This window comes from Gouania willdenowi, unplaced genomic scaffold (genome assembly GCF_900634775.1).
Source record: "Gouania willdenowi unplaced genomic scaffold, fGouWil2.1 scaffold_188_arrow_ctg1, whole genome shotgun sequence".
NCBI lineage: Eukaryota > Metazoa > Chordata > Actinopteri > Blenniiformes > Gobiesocidae > Gouania > Gouania willdenowi.
The window spans coordinates 468,301-486,653 of NW_021144938.1; the positions used below are offsets into that span (position 1 = coordinate 468,301).

The 18,353-nt window shown below is 37.0% G+C and overlaps 2 protein-coding genes across 2 annotated transcripts; one reads left to right on the forward strand and one right to left on the reverse strand.

Moving 5' to 3' along the window:
- Positions 1–436: 436 nt before the first annotated feature.
- Positions 437–2,379, reverse strand: LOC114458809 (homeodomain-interacting protein kinase 2-like). The gene is made up of 8 exons (XM_028441193.1): positions 2,215–2,379; positions 1,946–2,122; positions 1,643–1,824; positions 1,397–1,520; positions 1,154–1,273; positions 974–1,066; positions 637–806; positions 437–542 (listed from the first exon to the last, which is right to left on the reverse strand). Exons 1-8 carry the CDS (start codon positions 2,377–2,379, stop codon positions 437–439), a joined length of 1,137 nt encoding a protein of 378 aa, XP_028296994.1.
- An 8,564-nt stretch (positions 2,380–10,943) lies between these two features.
- On the forward strand, positions 10,944–13,457 carry LOC114458796 (tubulin alpha chain-like). The gene is made up of 4 exons (XM_028441179.1): positions 10,944–11,059; positions 11,206–11,428; positions 12,229–12,377; positions 12,461–13,457. The coding sequence occupies exons 1-4, from the start codon at positions 11,057–11,059 to the stop codon at positions 13,436–13,438; spliced, it is 1,353 nt and encodes a 450-aa protein (XP_028296980.1). The 5' UTR covers positions 10,944–11,056; the 3' UTR covers positions 13,439–13,457.
- The last annotated feature ends 4,896 nt before the right edge of the window (positions 13,458–18,353 follow it).

The following is an 18,353-nucleotide window of genomic DNA, read 5'->3' on the forward strand; positions in this document are numbered from 1 at the left end:
TCCTCACCTGCAGCGGGTCCAGGTTCGATTCCCGGCCTGGGACCCTTTCCTGCGTGTCATTCCCTGCTCTCTCTGACCCCCCTTCCTGTCAAGCAACTGTCATATAAAGGCCACTAGAGCCAAAAAAAATCCTTTAAAAAAAAAAAATAAAATAAAATGAAAATGTTTGAGAAAGGGGTCAAAACTATGAAAACATTAACAAAGCAGGTAAGTCATAAATATTTATTGTAAAAATGTGGCTAAAAAATTCATGCAATAGGATTATTTACAAATACAATGAAATAAAAAAAATATACTAAGATTATTCATTCAATACAGTTACTTAAAAAATACATTGAAATAAACAAATTTACAAAGAAGAACAAGAAAATACTACTCAGAATGTCTACATTTACCAATTGCATGAGAGAGGGTACTTGGTATTTCAATCTTTGGGCTAATATGCCACAATGAGTCCACATTTGTTGTGTTCGTTGAAGAGAGGGTACTCGGCATCCCAATCTTCAGGTGAATGTTCTTCAATGACCTGTGCCTCGGTTTGACTAGAGGAAAAATAAAAGAAGATTAGTACAAAATTCAAAAGAACAACAAAATGACCTTCATGTGCGTGATCGCTTTCACAGTGCAGTTACTCACTGTTCTCTGTTGTCTGGCTCCTGGCTCAGGTATGACCCTGTAATGTAGGGATGCTGAAGAGCATCAATGGGAGAGATTCTCTCTTCCCCATCCAGATTCAACAGTTCTTTCAGGAACTCGATGAAGGCCTTCCTGTCTTCTACCGTCTCATTGTCCCCTAGTTCAGACATCTGGATTAAATTAAATAGAGTTTGGTCAATACACTAGTTTATACCTCTCTTGCTCATGTTAACGATAATGGTGAGTAAATTCAGCTTATAAACATGTCTGAAGTAGGTTAGATTTTAAAGAAGAGATCTCTAAGTATTTGAACTCAAATGTCATAGAGAACACTTACATAGAGCAGGTCATCTAATGATGACAAATGTGGACGATATTCGGGCCACTCCTCAGCTTGTCTTCTGTTCCTAGAGGTGTACTCTTCTGGTGTCTGAGGAAACACAATGACAATATAAGGGGTTTAAGATAAGTTTAGGGCAACAGTCAAGGTTCAACAACAATAAAAACTATGTTTTACCAGCAGCCTCCATCTTGTGCCCAATTCATCCACCTCATGACAAAAGAACCTCTTGCTGTATAAGCCAAAGTGGAGCTGGTACTTTGATGGCATTCCCAGCATCTCCACCATGCTCTGCATCTGCACAAAAAACACACAATTATACACATTAGGGGCAGTTCTTCAACACTTTCTATACCTGTAAAAAAGAGCACATGGGTAATTAAATAAATGGAGGGATGATGTATAGAAAAGACGACCTACCATGAGGTATTCACAGTGGACAGGAAAGAGGTTGTCATTTAGGAAGAGGAATGCCAGCGTGCAGCCCACTCCCCACATGTCAATGGCCCCCGAGTAAGGAAGGCCAAGACAAACCTCTGGGGCCCTGTGAAGCAAAATGAATGAAATATACTTCAGAACTCTATATTTTAGCATTAAGTACCAACACTATAATAACACAGGTTTGTTCCAAAAACCCATAAGTCATTCAGGGTGACACCCTCATACCTGTAGCCGATGGGCTGATGTCTGAGCCCGGGCATGGCGGCAGAGATGGGAGAAGCCATTCCAAAATCAATGAGCTTTACGCTGAATGGACTTTCATCAATGTTGACCATCATAATGTTGTCTGGCTTGATGTCAGTGTGCATTACTCTTACAGCTTTGTGTCCCTGTAATGCCACCATCAGCTGCAGGGACACAATGAGAAAAGACAGGATGAGAATGGAGTTCCTCTTATGGAGCTGTTTAAGCTCAGGTTTGAACTCAAGGCTTTCCTAATCAATCAGCAAGAAACAAAAAGATTCATACCTGCTTTGCAATAGGACGGATGTGGTTGACGTTCAGTGAACGAACCAGGTGGAGCAAATCCACGTCCAACAGCTCAAAGACGAGGCACTTATAGCCCAGGTATTCAAACTGCTCATAGAATGTGACCAGATTGAAGTGGTCAGCATTCAGAGAGCTGATGGTCTTCAACACTGACAGCTGGAGGGAAAAAAGGACAGTTAGATCACCTTCATATCACTTTACCCCAAAAATTCATAGTTAAAGTTCTGTTGAAGGCACCAAACACTTACTTCGTCCTCCACATCTTGAAAATACTCCTTCTTTAGGATTTTTACTGCCACCAATTTGCTGCTGTTGTGAGCACGACACTTGGCAACTTTCCCAAAGCTACCTTCTCCGATAAACTCTAGGATTGTGTATCGAGTGGAGGGGCTTTGGAGGGCATGCCCTACCATTAGAGGATGTGCTGTCAAAGTGAAATGACAGGGCACAAGGTTAGTATTCAGTAATTTAACACTAATGCTCACACAAAGAAGGAAATATTGTTCTGTCCTGTCACTTCTAAAGTTTGGGTTGGAAAAAAAGCCCAAGAGGAAAAAGTACTGAGTAACAAGAGCATCAATAGAAACGTAATGAAAAAATATCCCTCAAGAATAATAGTAAAGTACAGATACTTCAAAAATAGTTAGGTACAGTATTAAGTACTTTAAGTTCATTTGTCCACACTGAATACATGCATGTACAATATAGGAAACAGATTATTGACATTATTTGAAAGTGAAAGGTTGTCTAACTGCAAGATGATAGAGAATCCAACAGTATCTGAAAATCCACTGTACATGTGAAGTCCTGTCCCTGTATTGACTGCATGTGTAGCACATCCTAATTTTCTGTTGGTACACTGAGCACTTTTTACAGTAAAAAGATATGCACACACATCTTTGATTCTGAAAGCTCCCACAAAGTGTTCCAAACAGTATCATTTACATCAAATATTGAGCCTATTTTTCAAGGAAAAGTATTTTTAATATATTAAAACCAGAGTAAACGTATTCTCTAATAATGACAATCTGTACTTCTGTTTATGTTTTTTTTAAAGAAAATCTAGTGAATCCTTCAATGACTACAGTGTTCTTTCATCTTAGCCGATTCAAATTCATTCTCATATTATGTCTGTAAAGTCTGTTTTACCTGCAGCAGCCATTCCTCACTCAGGTTTTTATAATTGAAGCTTTCAAACTTCACAAAAATAGCTTGTTTTACTTCTGATACAAAGATACTTAGACAGAGTTTTTTCACACTTCAAACAGTATCATCTACATAAGATATTAAACTTATTTTTCAAGAATTATTTTAAGTATAATCTGTACTTTTTTGGAAAAAAAATGTATTAATTATAATAATCTTTTTTTTTTCCTAAAGAAAAGCCAGTAATTCCTTCAATGACTACATTTTTCTTTCATCTTACTGAGCAGATTAAAATTAATCCTCATATTTTGTCTGTAAATTGTGTCTTACCTGCAGCAGCCATTCCTCTCTCAGGTTTTTACAATTTAACCTTTCAAATTTCACAAAAATTGATTGTTTTACTTTTTGATGCAAAGATGCTCAGAGAGAGTTTTTGCTACTTCACCACTTGCAGTGAGAGAAGCAACTGAAGATTTAGTTTTGTTTGAGTCTCTTTCATCTTGCTGCCACGGTAACCGTTCAATTTCAAGTACTTTTTGGGATACTTTCTATATTACATTTCTATTGATGCTGTTATTATTCAGTACTTTTCCCTCCTGTCAGCTTAGTTTTTTGCAGTTGCTTAATTTCTGATAATAAATAGTTTCATTGATTGTCATATAGGTTATCCCAGTTCTATAATAGTAAGTAAGTAAGTTTTATTTATAAAGTGCTTTTTGCAGATAAAATCACAAAGTGCTGTACAGAGTTGTGGTAAAAGTACAAGTGCAACACAATAGAATAATAAAACAAGAGTGCATAAATATCATAAGAACAGCAACATTAAAGGATAAATAAAAATTCTAATCCAGTAAATAAAAGCTTTTCTGTAAAATGTAGTCTTCAGCAGTTTTTTAAAAGTGACCACACAGTTGAGCTCCCAGAGAGACTGGTGCAGGTTATTCCAGAGTCTGGGAGCTACAGCCTGGAACACCAGGTCTCCTCTGGTTTTAAATGTAGTTTTTGGGGTCTTTAGGAGACCCTGACCTGAAGACCGATGAGTAGGGGCACAACAAGTCTGAGATATATTTAGGGGCCTGATCATGTACTGCTCGGAACGTGAGAACTAATATTTTATATTTTATGTGAAACTTAACTGGAAGCCAGTGCAGAGTAGCAAGAATGGGGGTGATGTGGGATGTTCTAGAAGCACCAGTTGAAAGTCTGGCAGCAGCGTTCTGAACAATCTGGAGTCTGTTTAGGGTCGACTTATTAAAACAAGTAAAAACAGAATTACAATAGTCAATACGAGATGATATAAATGTGTGTATGAACAGTTCCAGATCTGATTTTGATAATAGATGCCTCACTTTAGAGATATAATATATTTAGTCTGTCACACTCATCAATGCATTTAGTATTTCAACACTAAGACCCACACAAACATGGAAATCACATCTTGTTCTGTCACTTCTAAAGTTTGGGTTAAAAAAGAAAAGAAAAAAAACCAGCAGGCCTGCAAATCCACTTCATATGTGAAGTCCTGTCTCTGCATTAACTGCATGTGTAGAACATCCTAACTTTCTGTTGGTACACTCAGTATGAGCCATGTTACTTTTTACAGTAAATAAGTATTAAGTAGTAATAAATAGTCTCATTTTTCAGGAGCTCTTCCTGCTATATCACATTATTCTGCCACAGGCAGATTATATGTTATTTTTAATTTGAAGTTGTTGGCTCATGGCATGTTAAAGCCAATGTTTTGAGTGTAAAATATGCCAATAAAGTATATTTCATACATAATGTTCTCATAAAGGTGTACACATTTACAGATTAGTTGTTTTTTAAGTCATATATAAAAAGAAATCACAGTAATCGCCTCATACGTACTTTAATATCGGGATAAATCGTATCGTATCGTAACCTATGTATCGGGGTAAGAATCATATCGCCAGATGCCATGCAATACACACCCCTAATATTATTATTATTATTATTTATTTTTTTTTTTTTACTTCTCTGCACATGCTGTCAAAGGTCAACACCACAGGAAGTGCAATCATTATGAGACAGCAATGCATATTTTGTTATTGCAATAAAATACATTGATTTATTTTATTGCTTAATTGTGACCATCACCAGCCCTCCCTAAGGAAGGGTAAGAAGTCTTTTATTATAGGGAGGATATAAAAAGGGAGAGCAGTGTTACACCTAAGTGGAGGGGGAGGGGGAAGGGGAGGGGAAAGGGAGCAGGGAGGAGAGACTCAAGGCAGGAAATAGAAAAGGTGGGGAAGAATAGACTGTTTTGCAGTGAGGGTGAGATGTGAGGTTGTAGAATAAATTGTGCTTATTATGTTGTGTAATCCAGCCAGTATGGTGACAAGTGTGAAGCTTAGCTATAATGGTGGTGGCTGTGAACAGGTGGAATGAGTGAAGTACCTAAAGCAGGTATTTGGGATTTACGTGTCTAAGGTTAAGCCCAGTATGAGTTTTATCCCACATCCCAAGGCGTGCCAGTGCATCGTTTACCAGTATATGTGCAAAAAAAAAAACGCTACTGCAATCCCAGGAACTGCCCTGGGCCCGCAGATGCAGCCAGGCCAGCAGAAAGAGCGGGGGCCAGGGAGCCCCAGGCAACCCCCCCCCGCGGCTGAGCAACCCCCCAGATGCCCCCAAGAGAGGCTGCCACCGCCCCCCCACACACACATCCGAGGAAGCCCCAAGCAGCCCCAACCCCTAATATTATATATCATTGCTGTTCTTGGTAAAATTGTTGCTGTTCTTTCTTATACTGACTAATGATATTTATATAATAATGATATTTCAAAGTGCTTTAAATACAATTAAAGTCAAGTCAAGATTCACAGGCATATAAAGTAAGGACTAATACAATATAGAATAGCTTCAAATACTGGTAATAAGACACACCTTTTTAAAGTAAAAAAAAAAAAAAAAAAAATGTTTAAATCCAAACTAAAAAAAAAAAAAAAAAAAAATAACATTTCAAGTATGTTGAAAATTTTAATGCAAAATAAACATAAGTGATGAATTATCAATATAATATATTAGAATGTGTGTTTAGTTCACCCAGTGTGGTGCGTCCTAAAGAAGGACAGCTGATGTGTGGAGAAACACCGCCGTCTAGTGGCCACAACAGTACATTACTGGTTTATATCTCAACTGTGAATGAGTGTCTGAAAGTCTGACACAGAGACACAATGTGTATTTAATTATTGTTTCTATAACATTCACTCCTTATGACAGTAAAAAGAAAAAAGTCATTTATAAAGTACTGCAGTAACTATACCCTATACTCTGATACCATGAAACATTATGATTTGAAAATCACTGTGGTATAAGTTTTAACAGACATAGTGCCCTGCACTGTGATCAACAGGAACAGTAGAGCTACACATTACTGAAACTTGAACCTTTGATCAGCTGATCAATGATTACAAATAAGAAATCAGGGTCTATTTTAAAGCTTTGTGATGCATGTTTATTGCTTTATTTGTTCATTGGATCCCCATTAGCTTCCATCATGGTGATTGACACGTGTTCGTTACACCGGTAAATACATTAAGAAAACACGATATATACATTAATGTTGGTAAAATAATGATTTTAAAGATCTTTTAAATATGCGTAAAGCTGACATGTTTTTCAGGTCCATAGGTAATTTGTTCCAAGGTTTAAAATATCCTGTGATTCCTGCACTTTTAGGAGGGTGCCCCCTAGGTTACGTGTACCCCCTAGGTTACGTGTACCCCCTAGGTTACGTGTACCCCCTAGGTTACGTGTACCCCTAAGGGTTCGCGATGGCACTACAGGGGTTACTTGAGAGAGAAAGAGAGTGGAACAAATAAAGTGTCTGTCTTGGTCCCACCCCAGACATGAGATGACTGGATATGATGAAAACTATAGATATAAATCTATTCAGGAGGCACTAAATCATTGATTCTCAACCTTGGGGTCACCTGGAGTTTATTTGGTGTTGCCTGAAATTTCTGAAAAATTCAATAAGATTTTTAATATATTATTGTTTTTCTTTTAATTAAATTTAAACAACACAATCTTTAACAACTGTATTTCTATACTTTCACTTTGTGAAATATAAATCTAGTTCAACTAAAATGCAGTGAAAATATATCTGAGCTCAAACATGATCAAAAACTAATTCTAGAAAACAAAATGTCTTTGGGGTTGCCATAAATTCTTGATATTAATATGGGGTCACGATCCAAAAAATGTTGGGAACCACTGCACGAAATAATGTGTATTTCCACTTGTTTACAAAATGAGATTCTTTAACATGTGTGTTATCAGTCGTTCATTCCATCATCATGCTCTATAGATGTTTTTAAATAGTTTTCTAAGCAAATTGTTGTAGTCGGATAAAGGAGGTACTGTGATTCAGAAATAAGAAAAAGGGGGTACAAACAAGTGTGAAAGCCACTGTTCTAGAACATCAGTACATTATTGTAGGGAACACAAATGAGCTGATATTGCAACATTTAGCTAATAGATTTTGAGGTAGGTTCACATTTCTGTTGAGTCACTGCACAAAGACTCAAAGTATTTTTTTTACATGAATCATTGATATTATTGCAGATGTTGGAGCTGTGTATTTTTATGAAGGTAGATATGTTGCAAAATGGGAGAACTTGTTGAATGTGATGTGAGCTTGTGTTAAAAAATAAATAAAAAATTCACCCACGTGTGAAATGATTTTCACAAGACAAATGATGGGAAAAAATGTAAACCTGTAGAATTACAATTTAAACCCAAAGAAAATATTCACACATGCATGATCTGAACGTGAAGTCACAGAAAAAATATTACCAAATGTGTAGAATGATATTACAAAAATAAAATGACAGTTGCAAACATGTAACCAAACATTTACTCGTATGTTTTTTTTTTCTTTATTTCTTGTGCCAGTTATTGTTTATAACCACAATTCTACGGTTACAACTTCTCAATTCTGCAGCTACAAATGCACAAATATTTTTCTCACCTAAATCCCATTTTGCAACATATCTATTTATTTATTTATTTATTTATTTATTTATTCAGTTTATTTCCGACTTGGTTACATTCACTTTTTTTTTTTTTTTTTTTTTTTTTTTTTTGCATTTTTTTTTTTTTTTCTTTTTTGTACATGCCGAAAAAGGAGACGAGAGAAGCAGTTTGCTTATCCGGGTCCCGTCCCCTGTTTTACCATCGCAAATTTACATGGGTTTACATGTCTCTCTGGTCAAAACATTCTTGATTTCTTCTGAACCGTCCTTTTTTGTGTATTCTCATCTGTAGTCCAGCTGAAATGGCCTGAGTGACAGTTCTTGCGAGATTTTATTTTATTTTATCTACCTTCATATATTTTTGGCAGGGGAGTTTATATCATCTGTGTTTTGAATATGAGTTAAAGTTTGTGTGGCAAGATGAGGATCATAAAATAATCAATCTGGTTGCTGAACAACGCCACCTGGGGAATTTCACTCCAGGAAGTTATCACCAGTTGTAACATGTGGACTAAAGGCTACACAGGTTCAAAATTAACCACGGGGCCAGAGACAGTGTTCAGAAGTACAAATAATCTTTATTACAATGAGTGTTAAAAGCAGCTCACCTGCTATCGATACCTAATATTAGACAAGGCCAGCAGAGGGGAATGGACAGTGCTGGGTTACCTCGGAGGCCCAAAACCAAGGAGGGACGAGGAAATCATACAATCACTCGTGACACTGCGCACACACACACCAGGGATTGGGTCGCCAACCGGAGTCCACAGCACCTGTCCACAGGGCAAAGGAGAACCATAAAATGACCACCCAGCACACTCACTAAACAATAAACAATATAGAAATAACAAGTGGAGGAGTTCAAGTATCTCAGGGTCTTGTTCACGAGTGAGGGTAGGATGGAGCGTGAGATTGAGATAGACGAATCGGTGTGGCGTCAGCAGTGATGCGGTCGCTGTATCGGACTGTTGTGGTGAAGAGGGAGCTGAGTTGGGGGGCAAAGCTCTCAATTTACCGATCGATCTACGTTCCTACCCTCACCTATGGTCATGAGATTTGGGTAATGACCGAAAGGACAAGATCGCGGATACAGGCGGCCGAAATGAGTTTCTTTCGCAGAGTGGCTGGGCGCACCCTTCGAGATAAGGTGAGAAGCTCAGTCACTCAGGAGGAGCTCGGAGTAGAGCTCCTTCACGTTAAAAGGAGCCAGCTGAGGTGGCTCGGGCATTTGTTTTGGATGCCTCCTGGTCGCGTCCCTCAGGAGGTGTTTCAAGCATGTCCTATTGGGAAGAGGCCACGTGGTAGGCCCAGGACACGCTGGAGGGACTATGTCTCTGAGCTGGCCTGGAGTCGCCTCGGGGTCCCCCCAGAACAGCTGGAGGAGGTGTGTGTGGATCGGGAGGTCTGGGCATCTCTGCTGAGACTGCTGCCTCCGCGACCTGGCCCCGGATAAAAGCGGTAAAATGGATGGATGGATGGAAATAACAAAATACAATATAACCAAAAGCAAACTACGAAATAAATTGAACTCAATCAACAATTAACAATTAAATCTCAAATACAAGAGAAATACAAAATAAATCAAATTCAAATCAATACAAAAATGAAAAATAATTAAATTTCCAACAGATTATCAACGCAAACAAAAGAAATACAAAAGAAATGAAATTCAATTAATCAGTAAACAAATATTTTAAATTTCAAATACAAAGGAACTACGAAATAATTGAAATTGAAATCAGAACACAATTGAAGGAGCAAATAAATCAATAAACAAAGTATTAAATCTCCAACAGAATGTCAATGCACACAAAAGAAATACAAAATAAATCAAAGTCTAAAGAGCATAGGCTGCTGATAAAAATAAAACAGCCGCATTGACGCAGCAGCGGTATTCTGACAGCAGAGGAACACTAACACAGTGCGGCCAGAACCGTATATAAAATGTGTGAGTCACCGCCCAGCAATCAGTGGAACAGGAGGGGTGAGGAACCACTTAGGTAAAGTTAGAAATATATTCACAGGTTCAGCTTTTCATTCAGTAACATGTTGTAGTGTCATCAAACTCTCAGCACACATAGTTGAACTCTTCTTGATTAACTATGTGTGCTCTGAAAAAAAAAAAAAAAAAAAAAAAAAACTACTACATGTTATAAGACAGTTATTGCATATTTTAGTACTTATTTAATGAAAAAAAGTCACTAAAATGTTATAAAAGCACATTTGTTGAAACGAAGTGTTGTAGTATAATCATGAAGAGTTAATCTATGTGTGCTGTGAGTTTGATTACACTACAACATGTAATAGTACAGTTATTGCATATTTTAGTACTTATTTAATGAAAAAATCACTAAAATTACATGAATATTTATTAAAAACTAAGTGTTGTAGTATAATCAAGAAAAGTTCAACTATGTGTGCTGTAAGTTTTATGACACTACCACTTTCCTTTGTGAAGTTATTGGTTTTTATTTTTTGTACCTTTTTCCGGTGTTGTAATTTGCAGACGGTCCCTGCTTATTCCAGCCACAGTCGGCTCCGCGTAGAGGCCAATATAAATGACCAAGAGCGGAGAACGGCTCGTTTTGAGGAAAATCCGCTTGTAGCGTTCAGTCCACCTTGCTGTGATTGTAACGAGGTCTCGGTTTTGTAAAAGCAATGTTCCGTTGATGAGTTATTGGTCCAGAAAAGCTGAATCTGTGAATATTTTTATAACTTTATCTAAGTCTACAGTCGCATCTTCGACATTAACACAAAAAGTAAAAAAAAAAGACATTTACAACACGGCCATAGTGTACATCCGGGCATTTTTTTGCTCATTATTGGAACGCAATGACGTACTGGTTATTACGTCAGACTTCGTGCGTGTAGTTCACAGTACACGGTGTCGAAACACACTACAACTTCTCTCCAAAGCCTGAGCATTTAAAAAGAAAGATAAACAATGGTAAGACAGGATTTCATTGTCTTCATCTGCTTTATATTCATAATTGAACAAATGATTAGATTTTGCAATAAACAAATTAGCATATGACCAACTGATGTCATGATTAAGTGATGCCAGGATCCTGATATATTGTTTTCTCTCTGCAGCGTGAGATTATTTCTATTCATGTGGGCCAAGCTGGAGTCCAGATCGGTAATTCCTGCTGGGAACTTTTCTGTCTGGAGCATGGGATTCAGCCAAACGGACAGGTGCTTTCTAACCAGGAATCTGGAGGAGGAGACGACTCCTTCAACACCTTCTTCAGTGAAACTGGGACAGGGAAACGTGTCCCCAGAGCGCTTTATGTAGACCTGGAGCCTACTGTCATCGGTTTGTAATCATATCATTACTCATTATTATATGATTATATCAGAACTATGACTAACAAACTTATAACTATACACAGAATACTTCTTTATACTGGAATCACTGTGAACACATTATCATTTCTTTTAAATATCAAGACAAAACAATGCAATTCTGTGATACAACAAACCCATTGAAAAAATATACAACCTATTTTAAAATTTAAAATTACAATAATACAATATAACACTTACAGGTATAGTGCAAATGTCTCAAGGAAACAATAACAACAATGGTGCAAAAATCCAAAAACAATGTAAAACAGTGCAATCAAAAGTTAAAATACAGTATATACAGTTTCAGTTACTTTCCTGTTTGATTTTAGGTTTTGTGTTACTGACTAATCAAATCAAAGAACACAATGTGCAAACAACATAATATAATTACTGTATATAGAATAGAACAAGAATTAGAATAAAATAAATAGAAATATGAGCAGAAGATTAACATATAAAGTTACAGATTTTTAGTATTAATATTCAATTAGGAGAAAACATGTACAGTGATTGTAAAGGGTGTGTTTCACGTTCATTAAACCTTTTTAAATTATCATTTAAAAAAAAAAGAAATGTGGTGCTATTTGGCCCCTTCCAGCAGATGGCGCCCTGGGCCTGTGACTAAACGTCAGGAAAACTGCACCAATTAAATAAGTCATGTTTTTTTTTAAAAAAAAAACGTCTATGGATTGAAGATTATTCTGAATTGTGTATTTCATTAGAATATTTTGAAACTACATAACTTTACTGCTTTGATTTTCTCTATAGACGAAGTGCGAACAGGAACGTACCGTCAGCTGTTTCATCCAGATCACCTTATCACAGGAAAAGAGGATGCTGCCAACAACTATGCCCGAGGACACTACACCATTGGGAAAGAGATCATAGAACTTGTTATGGATAGGACTCGTAAAATGGTACATCTAAAAGAAATGAAAGTTGCAGGAAATAAAACCTAATCTTAAAACTAATAAGGATTTTATTGCTTTTTTTTTTACAGGCGGATCAGTGCACTGGCCTGCAGGGATTTCTCATCTACCACTCCTTTGGTGGAGGCACTGGCTCTGGTTTCACCTCCTTGCTGATGGAGAGGCTCTCTGTTGACTATGGTAAAAAGGCCAAGCTTGAGTTTTCTGTCTACCCATCACCCCAGATTTCCACTGCTGTAGTTGAGCCTTACAACTCCATCCTGACCACCCACACCACCTTGGAGCACTCAGACTGTGCCTTCATGGTGGACAACGAGGCCATCTACGACATCTGCCAGAGGAACCTTGATATTGTGCACCCTTCATACCCTAATCTTAACCGTCTCATGAGCCAGACCATCTCATCAATCACATCTTCTCTTCGTTTTGATGGAGCTCTGAATGTTGATCTGACAGAGTTTCAGACCAACTTGGTGCCTTACCCTCGTATCCACTTCCCAATGGCCACCTATGCCCCGGTCATCTCTGCTGAGAAAGCCTACCATGAGCAGCTGTCTGTGTCTGAAATCACAAACGCCTGCTTCGAGCCAGCCAATCAGATGGTGAAGTGTGATCCTCGCCATGGTAAATACATGGCCTGCTGTCTGCTGTATCGAGGTGATGTGGCGCCAAAAGACGTCAACGCTGCCATTGCAGCCATTAAGACCAAACGCTCCATCCAGTTTGTGGACTGGTGCCCCACTGGCTTCAAGGTGGGCATCAACTACCAGCCTCCCTCTGTGGTTCCTGGAGGAGACCTGGCCAAAGTGCAGAGGGCCGTTTGCATGCTGAGCAACACCACTGCCATCTCTGAGGCCTGGGCCAGACTAAACCACAAGTTTGACCTCATGTACGCCAAGAGAGCCTTTGTCCACTGGTATGTTGGAGAGGGAATGGAGGAGGGAGAATTCTCAGAGGCCAGAGAGGACATGGCTGCCCTGGAGAAAGATTATGAAGAAGTTGGCGCTGATAGTGTGGAAGATGAGGGAGAGGAAGGAGAAGAATATTAAAGGGCTTGATGTAACTGCACACCCCAAAAGTTTGTCATCAGTCATTGTTCCACCAACTGTTTGCTCTGAAGTGATAAACTAATAAAATGAAAAATAAAAAAAGTAAAAAAAAGACATTTACAACACGGCCATAGTGTACATCCGGGCATTTTTTTGCTCATTATTGGAACGCAATGACGTACTTTGGTACAAAGTAATTTGGTACAATTACAAGTTACCTGTTAAAAAAATAGAATCAGTAACTTACTCTAAGTATCACTATATTAAAGTAATGTAACTGATTACTTTTGGATTACTTCAACACCAAACATGCAAATAAAGACAGAAAATGATAGAATACGTGTAACCTGCTCACTGTATTATTTTAGACAGACATAAAATCACCTTCTATAGTCACACTGTATTAAAGGGAATGTTTTAGTTTAACATAGACTGGGAGAAACCACAATAGTTTAAATAAATAAGGTTATCAATCAATTTACTCATTAATTATGAAAAACTCAGTTTATTCATTGACCTAGACCACAGTCCATACAATAACATGATTATTGTATTGTATAAAATAAATGTTATTGTTACAGCTTTGTAATATATGTAAAACAAAAAAGCACCACCTGAAAGTGGTGTCAGATAGTTCTATATTTATAGTTACAAAGATTATATACACAACATAGCAACAATTATTATTAACATGCTCCAATGTTAACTATAACTTATTTTGTCTACACTGGTGTCAGCATGTACAACAACTGTGTTTGTGTTTATTATTCAAATGGTAAATGTACTTGATTTATATAGAGCTTTATCCCTACAATGAAATTCTCAAAGCACTTTACATATCAGCTCATTCACCCATTCACACTCACATTCACACAAAAAAGGGACAAAACCGACTAAACCTCATCAAACCAACCAAGTCCCCATTATTCACAGAATGAACAAAGAGCTGTGCAAAAGGCTCAATATTTAACATTTAATAACTCAGCTTCATTTATTAATATAAGTGTTTTATATAACAAAAACAAATCTACAACAACACCTTTATTATTAACAAAAACACATGTCTGTTAATTGTAACATTTGAGCATCATGAGGTACATTTAACAAACACTAAAGAACTAATCAAATGTAATGGTAAGTGCTTCTTTTGTTTAGCTAAGCAGACATTAAATTGCTGTTTTCATGGTACAAATCCCTTTTTGTTCGTTCAAGTTCAAGTTCAAGTTCAAGGTTCTTTATTGTCAAATATGCACCATGTTAAACATACAGCACAGATGAAATTGCAATCCCCCCCCAACCCCCAGTGCAAACCTGCAGTGCATAAAAAGAGCACTTAAAACACAAAAACACACAACAAACACACAAAAAAACAACTAGCAATACTATACAACAAATAACAACTAAAGACATTCGGACAACAAATAACGAACAACAGACAATCGACAGACAAGGCACTTGTGAGTGTTCCACTATGAGGTAGAATGTTAGAGTTAGTAACAAGTATTTCAAATTGATTCAGTGAAAGGTATCAGGAGTTAAATGAAAACATTTTACAAACAACAAAAACATTTGGTGTTTCTGTATGTGAGACCATATAACAGTTTAAATGTACGTCTAAAGGAAGGTACAAACATGTTTCAGTTAAAAAAGAGCTTTAAAAACTAGTGTTGTGGTGGTCAAGACCGGTCTTGGTCTCGAGACCAAATTTTAAAGGTCTTGGTCTTGTCTCGGACTCTCAAGCATCTTGACTCAGTCCTGTCTCGGACTCGGGCTGCCCGGACTCGGGATTTTCCGTCAAGACCGTTTGAGACCAGCTCTAATTCCTGCTATTTTTCAACTTTTTTATAATGTGATAATAACACGGAGAAGAACGGAATAAAACAATCCTTTATTCATTATTTAATCCACACCGTATAATGACCACAACCTTCCTTAATGTGACTGAGTGACGTGTGTGACACACTCATACGTGTGTGTGGCTACGGTGTCAGTTTGGACCGCGGAGCGCAAGGGAGATATGAACTAATCACCGGTAAAAATCCCAGTAAAACTCCAGAAAACAATCACCATGAATAAATATTATCTCCCTGGTAAAGACAGTAGCTTTAATAACTGGTAAAATGATAAACTGATGATATTACAGCCTGTGAAGGCTGGATAGGGGACGCACTTACTCTGCTTCTGGGTCCTAGTGCCAGCCGACGGTGAAGCCTGTTTCGTTTACCGTGTGTACTGAGGTCCGTGTGTGTTTAATAAGTCCGTGTGTGTCTGTGTGAAAGTCTGCATGTTTATGCCTCTGTCCATCCACTCTTTTCATTATATCCATGTCTTTTAAGGCTTTATTACATAATGTCGGCTGTCGTCCGGGCCGCCGCCATCTTGGTTTATGTCGTCACCAGCGCGTCATCGTCGCAGAGTTGCACTAGCACAGAATGAGCCAAATAACTGTAAAGAGGTCTTATATTAGTCTATTTTCTTTTTAAAGTGGTGTTTTTTTGTGTCTTTAGACTCCAATTACATTTATGTATATAATATGTTCCCCACAATATAAACAGGTTCACAATATAATTATTTTTTCTAGTTTCTGTTTCCACTGTATCCAGAATAATAATAATTCTCAACAAGAACTATTGATTGATTTGTCACATGACTGTTCCAGGGTTTGAGTTTGTTTTATTTAGTTTCACATCTACCTGTAGCTCTTTGTTTTTTAGACTGATGACAACTTGTTTGTAGTTTTATTTCAGAAAGTTTCACTTTTACAGTTACAGTTGGAAACCTTTGTTAATTGAATATCCTAGTTACATTACAGCAACCAAATTAAACTATATCAACTAAGTGAATTAATAAAAATGGCCTGTGTAAAGGCTTTTTCAAACTAAAAAAATATCTTGTGAAATCTGTGACCTGTTGACCTGCACAACTCAAAGAATCAGAATCAAGAATCATTATTTCTTGGCAGAAATACTTTAAAACACTTGCTGTACATTCAGCTGACATAAAAATATTGTTTTCAAATATGTAGAATAATTGTGAATTTATCAGTAGCAGTAGTAGTTTTAATATTTTAGTTAATTTTTTGCAGGCACCTTTTTTGTCCGTCAAATGTATTTAAAATAAACTAAAATTAAAGAGAGAATGTTATTTAACTGTTGAACCTTGCCATCATTTTATTTATTTATAGATTTTTTTAAATTGCAGAAAAAAAATGTTTATGGTCTTGGTCTTGGTCTCGGTCTCGGCTCCCGAAAGTCTTGGTCTTGTCTTGGTCTCGGTGCATTCTGGTCTCGGGCAAGTCTTGGTCTTGGATAGTGTGGTCTTGAACACAACACTGGTCACATGATATGAATTTCAATAGAAATACGGTAACAGGTTAAGGCTATTTTTATTACGATGCACTACTGGATCTATTTCACAAATAAAAAAATATCTATACAAAAACCCAAAATGTATTCACTATTTTTGGAAAATGTTGGTTTTTATTTTATTGTCTGAAACCACAGCACATATCGGTTTTTCAATATCGGTGAGAAAAAAAAAAGATACTAATGTCAAACGTGATTATATTTTGTTGCTAATATCAGCCGATAATATCGGTGGGCTAATTATATTGGCCATCTATAGTTGACATGGATTGCTGACCATTTGGCACATGTGGATGAAAAACAGAGAGAGAGAATAAAGTATGGAAAACAGAGGCTACATTTACACACCAGAAATAAGAAAACTGAACTAGGATCATTTTGCATTTAAATTAAAGCTAAATTTGTTCAATGCAAAGTGTTCCTAAGACGTCCATATGCTCCTATCTGCAGGCCTCAACATCAAAACAGCTGTATCACCATGGATACGATGCATTAATTACCTGTGACTGATGTGAGGAGCAATGATTAGAGTTATCAACAATGAGCATCGTGACTGAGGATAAGCAGGTTGGAGAAGTGAAGCTAACCCTGAATCTCTGCTGCCATCTACAGGTCAGAACACAGCAGTGCTCATTCAATATGTACATTTAGGAGACCATCAACAAGTACAATATATACATATAAATGTTCACTACTTTAAACTACAACTTAGTCTTAGTTTCCTCCTTCTGACAACAGTAAAGTGCAAATAAATAAAGTGGATTAAAAGTATATTCTAGTCAACACATTTTTGTTGTTGTTTTAGTAGACTTATCCATCCATTATTTAGTTAAGTAATTTTTACTTTTTTCACAGGTTTTTTTTTTTTTTCCCGTCAAAATAATTTACATTTACAAAGTCATGGATTATGCAAGAGACTCATCGTGAAAACTTGATTTTGGATTTAAAGAAAAAGGAGAGTTTTTGTTTAGTGTCATTTAAAACATAACTACGCTATGATTTGTTTGTGGACTCAAATAGAGCAGATTGGTCTCGGAATCTGGTTTTTCTGTATTTCTGTTTTGGTTTTAAATCAGAAAAACAAAATAACCACACTGTTTATTTGTCATTTTGATTTGGTTTTAAAACAAAATAACCAAAGAATGAAGGGTGCACGGATTCTTCGGATAGAAAAAAGCGGTCGTAGATGGTGAACGGCTTAGGACAACTGTATTAGATATTAGATAATAAAGTGAAGCTAGTTTAGTGACTGTGTATTTTCATGACACACCATTTCACCATGTCATTTCAAACATTGAAAGTATTTAGTTATGAAGATTCATCAGCAGCCTGGATGTGATGGGTGTGTATGTGATGCCTTTCAAAACTGCTCAGCAATAATATGTTCATGATGTCACCGTGTCGCAGTTTGTTTGGGTTTACAAAAAAAAAAAAAGGGTCAATATTAAAAACGTTTTTGTACCGCTAAAAGTCATTTAAGTTAATATTGCATGGTTATTTAATATTATTCCCGTGATTCCAAACTTCCTTTAAATCTCGGGTCACAAACT